The 7,701-nt window shown below is 38.6% G+C and overlaps 1 protein-coding gene across 1 annotated transcript; it reads right to left on the minus strand.

Annotated features, from left to right (window-relative positions):
- Window positions 1-1,186: 1,186 nt before the first annotated feature.
- On the minus strand, window positions 1,187-6,389 carry IL22 (interleukin 22; the record flags this gene model as incomplete). The annotated part of the gene is made up of 5 exons (XM_079714959.1): window positions 1,187-1,294; window positions 3,980-4,045; window positions 4,971-5,114; window positions 5,226-5,291; window positions 6,204-6,389. The coding sequence occupies 5 exons, from the start codon at window positions 6,387-6,389 to the stop codon at window positions 1,187-1,189; spliced, it is 570 nt and encodes a 189-aa protein (XP_079571085.1).
- Window positions 6,390-7,701: the final 1,312 nt, after the last annotated feature.

A 7,701-nucleotide genomic window follows, 5' to 3' on the forward strand; every position in this document is an offset into this window, starting at 1 on the left:
ATCTTGAAGACATCGAGCTTTCCCCCCTCATGTGTGCTTCATGATATCTTGCTCATCTTCCACTCACAGACTTCTCTATCAGGGCTAAACTCCACTGGCAGATAAGACTCCCCAGACTCAGTCAGCTTCCCCTTTACTTCCCTGACTTACAGGAAAACTGGAGGATGCCCTTCCTAACAAGCTCAACATAGAACTAAAAGCAGTTCATCTACAGCAATAGAGGCGACATGTATTTCTCCCCCAGCAGCATCACTCCTTCCTTTTAGCAAACTGCTAATGAGGCAGATGGATTCTTTACAATGTCTTACCTTTTTCCTTTCAGAATCACATGCTGAATCAACATAACAAATCTATATAGGTAGTATAACAGATTCCCCCAGAAATCAGATAGACCTAGCTTTAATAAGGGTCCACTGCTTATAGTGATACAATGTTTTTTAACATGTTTCTGATTCACTTTTCTCATCTGTAAAATGTGGATAATACTAATAGCCACCTCATTTGCTTAGAGTCGAGAATAAAATCATTTATACAGGTTCTGGGCCCATTTAGCAAATAGAAATGATTACATGATCATGATGATGATGATGATGATGATGATGATGGTGGTGGTGGTGGTGGTAATATTAAAGGGGAAAAAAATCACAAAGCCACAAGATTTAGGATACAGAAGTGTTTATTGAGATAAAATAAACATATCATACATAGCTCCATAATTATTGTCATAAATATTAATATTAGCCTTATGATTAAGTAGAAATATCTTATAATGCTTCTATAAATAAATCCATATTAGTAAAATTACATAAATAACACAGGTACTTAAAGCAATAAATTAATTCATAAATATAAATTATTGATTATGGAAGTGAAATTATTTAGGGGCTTTTTCCCTAAAGAGGTGGGGAAGTAATCTTTTTTGTGGGGAAATAGACAACTGCTTAAAAATTAAATTTCTGTGTATAAAATACCAACTATGATAAAATGTTATTTATTAATAGATCTCCTTATGCTTGGAAGGTCTACCTTCTGGTCGTATGGATACAAGTGACATTGTTGTCTTTTTTAAGCTGAGCAGGGGTTTGTTTAGAATCCACACAGGGCTGTGGAGTTTGGCTTCCCCTTTTTCTTTTGATAAAAGAAAACCTCAGGGGATCTTATTGTTATTTCTAACAGGCAAGAAGCGTTAGTTATCCATTTCTGAGCTTTGCCCTGGACGAGTGCATTCATTTTTCAGGGCCATAAACAGCAAATACAGTTCTCCAATTACTTTGATCTCTCCACTCTCTCCAAGCTGTGAAAATAAGAACACACAAGTATTTCAGCATTTATACCATGTTTTGTAAAGAGGAACAAATTAGAGGGAGATGAGATTGTTAGGTTGCTGGGACAGAAACCAAGGTTTAGCCTTTTGTAAAAGATCAGTAATAATACCCTTTTAGCAAGTGTACGTGATTTGCCAAAGACTTTAAAATTACGGCTATCTGAACTGAGAGGGCATCTGTGGGCATCAATCTAAGCTGATGATGCTTCAAACCACTTCCTAACCAGAGCAAGCAGCTAGAGGCTGTGCTGGGATCTGGGGGACCCAGAGTGCCACTCATCCTGCCTTGCCCTACCTCCTAGGCCCACTACTGTCTATGACCAATCAGTTACATATAACCACTTAGCTCAAACAGCCTTGAATCAAAACTGCACATTACCAATACACATGGGCTTTTTCTGTTCCCACTTTCTTGACGGAGGGGTAGAAAAAACAGGTTTTCACATTTATGGGGAAAATACCAAATGCATCCTATCCAGTTGCTTTAATAGTAGAAGGCCAGAAATGACTTCTAACACCCCGTCTTTCCTTCTCCTTCCAAGTAGTAGGCAAATGAGGCTTTCAAACTCCATGGGAGAGGGAACCCAGGTTCAAGCCCAAATCATCCTCCTCTGAAATTCATCTGATCTATTAAATCTGCTCAAGATTACCTCAAATAAAACAACAACCCTAAGTCATCATTGTCCTCTAGATTTCGGTCTCCTTTCTCTTCCTGCTTTCTTCCACCATTCCATCTTTCCATACTTCCTTTGACATAATGGCAAGAGATAATTTTTATATCTCAAAGACTCCCAAGATTATAAAGAATTTTAAAGCTTCTCTTGCCCTACTGTGTGTCATCCGTTCTGCTATAGCCTGCTCTCTGCTTTTACCTCCAGTGACAGGGAATTACTACCCCCCAAGACAACCCTCCCATTTCAGACAGCTTTGACCAGTTTTTCCTCATGCTGAGATTTGTCTGAATAACATTCCTCTCACTATGCTTTCTGGAGCTAAAGGGAGAAAAAAAAAGCATAACCACTCTTCCACATGGCAACCGGTTGCAAATATGAAAGTCAATTCTCTCAAAATGGATTAAAAGATTTAAAATCTGTTTTCCCACACAGATCACCATCAGATTTTTCTCTCCCACACTTCACTTTTCTAAAGACAACAAAGTAAGCCGACATGAGGGATTTTTCAAACCAGAAGTGTAAAGTACTTCTTGACTATGGCATGCTAATATTCAGCCCTCCACGTCTAGCTAATGATTCTATAACAAGAGAGTTGATCTTCACAATGAAAAACAACAAATCCTTCAGTTATCAAAGGAAGAACCAGACACGTTCATTAAAGCATGTTCAGGAAGAAAGACTTTTTATAAAAAACATCAAGATGGAAAAAAGGGGGAATTGAGGTTACGCTTGTTCCTGAAAATTCCATCAACTAGAGCCTTCATGTTTCTGAGGTTTCATTGTACCTGCTTGCCAAATCATCACTTTTGCTGCTACTAATCATACCTCTGTTTTTTGGATGAGTCACAGTTGCTGGCCTGAGCCTTCCACCATTGTTCTTTTCCCCAAATAGGCCATATTTGGGGAAATATCTTTCACTAACAAATATTTGACAATATCTTTCACTGTCAAAATATACACTAACCTATACCAGATAGATGCTCACTATGGCATTGTTGAAGGAGGGAGGAGACTAGAAAGGAAGGAAAAGGAGAGAGGAAGAAAAGAGGGTTTCCAGTTTGGACTTTCATTTCCCTATAGTGAATCCATTACTAGTATTTTCATTCTATTTGAAACTGTGTAAAAGAAACTGGGGGTTGTTCACTTTTGCTTTTAAATTAAAATCAATAGATATTGGGTATTATATTATAACAGTTAAATGTAAGTATCAATCATTCCAGAAATTCATCCTATATGCAAGTCCAGCTCTTTTGTTATGGTTGTTCTGGGTATATTTCTCCAAGTTTTAAATCTTCAAATGAATGACTTCAAAAATTATTTCAAATAAATTTGCCCCCAGACACTTTTCTGGTTTTGAACAAATGCTTCTTCAGATTAAATGAATCAGTAGGAATCTTAAATTTCCCTTAGAATTAATGAGACTAGGGCTTCCCTGGTGGCGCAGTGGTTGAGAGTCCGCCTGCCGATTCAGGGGACACTGGTTCGTGCCCCGGTCCGGGAAGATCCCACATGCCGCAGAGCGGCTGGGCCCGTGAGCCATGGCCACTGAGCCTGCACGTCTGGAGCCTGTGCTCCGCAATGGGAGAGGCCACAACAGTGAGAGGCCCGCGTACAGCAAAAAAAAAAAAAAAAAAGAATTAATGAGACTAAACATAATATCCATTGCTTCTGGCCTGGATGGGATTCAGAAGACCTGCATTCTATTCTGGCTCTGCCAGTGACTGGCATATGGGGTGATGAGATTAGATGATTTAAGTTCCTAGCCAGTTCTAGAATTCTATGATTTGCAAAATTTGGAAATTGACTTATAAACATATAGACACATCTAAACACATATGCATCTAAATAGTCAACCCAATGGCAGGAGAATCAAGTACAAAATCATGACATGGGGGGAAAAAAAGGAAAGAAAAGAAAGGAAAGGAAAACAACATTTGTCTCTTCTATCAAATGATTTAGCATTAATAGTTATTAGTAGTACCTTTTTCACTGTGTCCTTCAGATTCTGTACATTTCTCTGGATATTCTGGTTGTCACGCTCAATATGCTACGAAATGAAAACCAGAGAAACAATTTTAACACTGTTGTACTGAAGCTTTTTGAACCTCAGCGCCCCTAAATGAGGTATGTTACATTCACCTGGAATTAATGTTCTTAGCAATTTTGCCCACAATGACCTAGATTTCACCAGTGGCCTAGATTTTCTGAGCTCTTGAATTTCCTTGGACACCAAAGTCCAGTCATTCTATTACATGGGACCTCACTTCACTTTTGGGAAACCCTACTGAGGTTGAAGTTTGTGGAAAGAGTGGAGTGGTTTATGCAAATCCTGTCAAGAATAAAACCATAACTGCACCTCATCAAAAATGTGTGCTCAGAACAAGAAACATACATAAAACATCTTATGTGAACAGGGCCCTCCGCAATAAATACTAGGCCCCCTTTGCTCTGCTTGCTCCACTCAAATCTTTTTTCAGAGTTTTAAATGTTCAGAGGCATCGAGTTCACAAACCTCTGATTTTGTCACTTCCCATATCAAAAGGGCAGCAGTCTTCAACTACCCACCACCATATATTAAATCTTCTTGTTTCCCTCTTTCTCTCTTTCCAGTTCCCTCCCTCCATCAACTTATACTCAGTGGATTCATTTGCACCAACTGGCATTTTTCCTTACAGCTCCCAACTCCTTTCTCATCTCACATAACCCGAATTAGTTTTTTCCAGGGACAAATAAGCCTCATGTGGTCTTTCAGACCCGTCCATCACCATCAACTCAAAGTGTGACTCAATTAAAGCAAAAGTAAACATTCTGTGACTCCCAGTGATTCCTGTAATGGTGTTACTGAGGCACTTCTAACTGCCAGCATGGGAGGGGCAACAAACAAGGGTGGGAAAGAAAAGGGCTCCATGCAGAAGAAAGAGGGAGGGTGGGCACATGGGAGCGGGTGGACTTAGGTTGGGAAAGGAACTTACGCATTGACCTAGCTTTTTGTTGAGCCTGGCCAGGAAGGGCACCACCTCCTGCATGTAGGGCTTGAATCTATTGGATTGGGGGAGCAGCACCTCTTCAAGGGTAAAGTTCAGCACCTGCTTCAGCACATGGCAGCGCTCCATCAACTGTTGGTGAAAGTGAAACAGCAGGGCTCATATTAGGCGACATTCAGAAGACCCAACCCATCCTCACCACCGCTCCAAATAACCACGAGTGGCATCATGCCTATGGCTTACGTTGACTCCCTGGAACAGTTTGGTCCCAATGAGACGAACATCTGTGTTGTTATCTGCCAAGCTAGCCTGGAAGAGAAGAAAAGACTAAGTGCTTGGACGTCAAGGAGCTAGAAGAAATGTCTGTAAGTAGAGCTGTACTCTATCCCCTCTCCCCAGAGCAGCCACATAAGGACTAAAGAAAGGATTCAAATATGTGCATGAGTTTAAAATAATGCTCAGGTGTTGGGAGGAAGGATAAATGAGGAGTTTGGGATTAACATATACACACTACTATATATAAAGCAGATAACCAACAAGGACCTACTGTATAAGCACAGGAAACTATATTTTGTAATAACCTATAAGGGAGAAGAATCTGAAAAAGAATATATATATACATATATATATCTGAATCACTGTGCTGTACACCTGAAACTAACACGACATTGTAAATCAACTAGACTTCAATAAATAAATAAGATATGGGGGTATAATGTACAACATAGGTAATATACCTAATATTTTATAATAACTATAAATCCTTAAAAATTGTGGATCACTATGTTGTATACCTGAAACTTAAATAATATTGTAAATCAACTATACCTCAGTTTAAAAAAAAATGGATTTAAAGCTCCTAGCATAGAGTTCATAACATAGTAAGTGCTCAATAAATGTCAATTTCTTTCTCCTCAAAAAATAAAATAAAATAAAGTAAAATAAAATAATGCTTAGAGGAATAAAGGGAAAAATAAATAGTCAGATGGGCTACTAAATGGCTCCTTTCAGGGTAAAACACAATGTACGCATCCTAAAGCCCAAAATGGAAGATCTCCACAAAGCCTCAGAAGAGACAGAGAATATGATGGCTGGTCTACCTGTAGAGATAAATGTTGGTTTCTTAAAGATCTTAGATGTGCTCTGAAGAAACTTTAAGAACTATTCAGGTTCCAGGTAGATAAGGATGCGAAAGAAAGAGAGAAAGAGTGAGATGAGTACCTCATGAGCCAACGCGAAGGTGCGGTTGGTGATGTAAGGCTGCTGGAAGTTGGCCCTGTCGAGCCTGCAGTGCGACACGATGGGCACAGCCGCTCCTCCCTGCACCCACAGGGCCGTGAGGAGGAGGCAGCTGGCCGCCAGAGTCCCCATAAGGGAAGAGCTCATAGATTTCTGCCGGCCAGCCATTGTAGACAACACAAACTCAAGCAACTGGTGACTAGGGAAGGAGAACCTGGTATCAAGAGAACAAGAAGAAAAAACAACATAAAGGAAAAAAGTAAGTATCAAGAAGTGTCACACCCAACAAACAAGCATACCAAGTTTGTTGGAGGACTTACCTGTTGATTTCAATGATTCTGCTTGTGATGGGAAGGTAGAAGATGCTGCTTTTATAGCCCCCAGGACACCGAATTGTGTGTGTGAAAAATATGACATCAGCAATTATCTAATTTCCAGTGCTGTCTTCTGAGAACTACCTAACCACCATAGGAGCCCACAAAGCACCATTTCCTAGCTTTCCCACCTTGATATGTCAGCATTTTCCTAAAACGTCATTTTTAGGACCCAGAGGGTGCTTTTACAGACAAATCCCAGAAATTTTCCAAACCCTACATGCTTTTCAAAGAAAACAATTGCTTTGTCTTTGTAGATTCCAGGTTTAGTATAATAGTTTTTGATTTCCTATAGTCAGTGAGTAAGCATTTTGGTCATGAACTCATTTTCCTACCAGCTTCATAGATTCTTATCTCATTGGAGGTGATCAAAAACAAAGCACTTACATCCTCTGCTTTAAAATAAACAGTAATGACAGCTTGAGGATAATTCCATTTTCAAAAAATAATTTTATCTCATTTTTAAAAATATGCTGAGTCCTGATGAAGACTTACATTTTAAAAGTAACAGTATTGGCTAATCTAAGCACCGTTTTCCTCCCGTTCTGTTACTTTTTTTAAGTGATCATAACAATTATACTAGATGCAAATATACCTTAAATTTTTTTATTAAATTATAATCAATATCCATTTAAGTTTGGAAGTATTAATGCTGAACAATCTGATCACTATTTTTCTTAACATGCAAGTATTTTAAGGATACAAGCAATTATACTTCAGTAAAGATTGAAAAAAAAAGAATATAGTAAATACAGTAGTTCATCATAAAATTTTACCTGCACTCATTCTAAACAACACAAGTCTCAAAAAAATTTTCCAAAACCTTATAACATTTTTTATTATATATATGGAGGTCTAAAGAAGAGAATCTGGCAAGTTAGTTATTACATGTAGACTTTATTAAAAATACATTGAATTCTAAATAATACCTAAAAACTAGACTGAAACACTCCCAATGGGTGTGAGCAGGGAGCAAGTACACTCATCTATTGCTAAGGGAAGGAATGTGAATTCGTGCAAATTAGTTTGATCAGATATTTCTCTTCACAACGAGTTCAGATCAGGAACATCAAAGAAGGAATGTGAATAATTGTAGAAACTTGAGC

The sequence above is a fragment of the Hyperoodon ampullatus genome (assembly GCF_949752795.1).
Source record: "Hyperoodon ampullatus genome assembly, chromosome: 11".
In the NCBI taxonomy this organism is placed as follows: Eukaryota; Metazoa; Chordata; class Mammalia; order Artiodactyla; family Ziphiidae; genus Hyperoodon; species Hyperoodon ampullatus.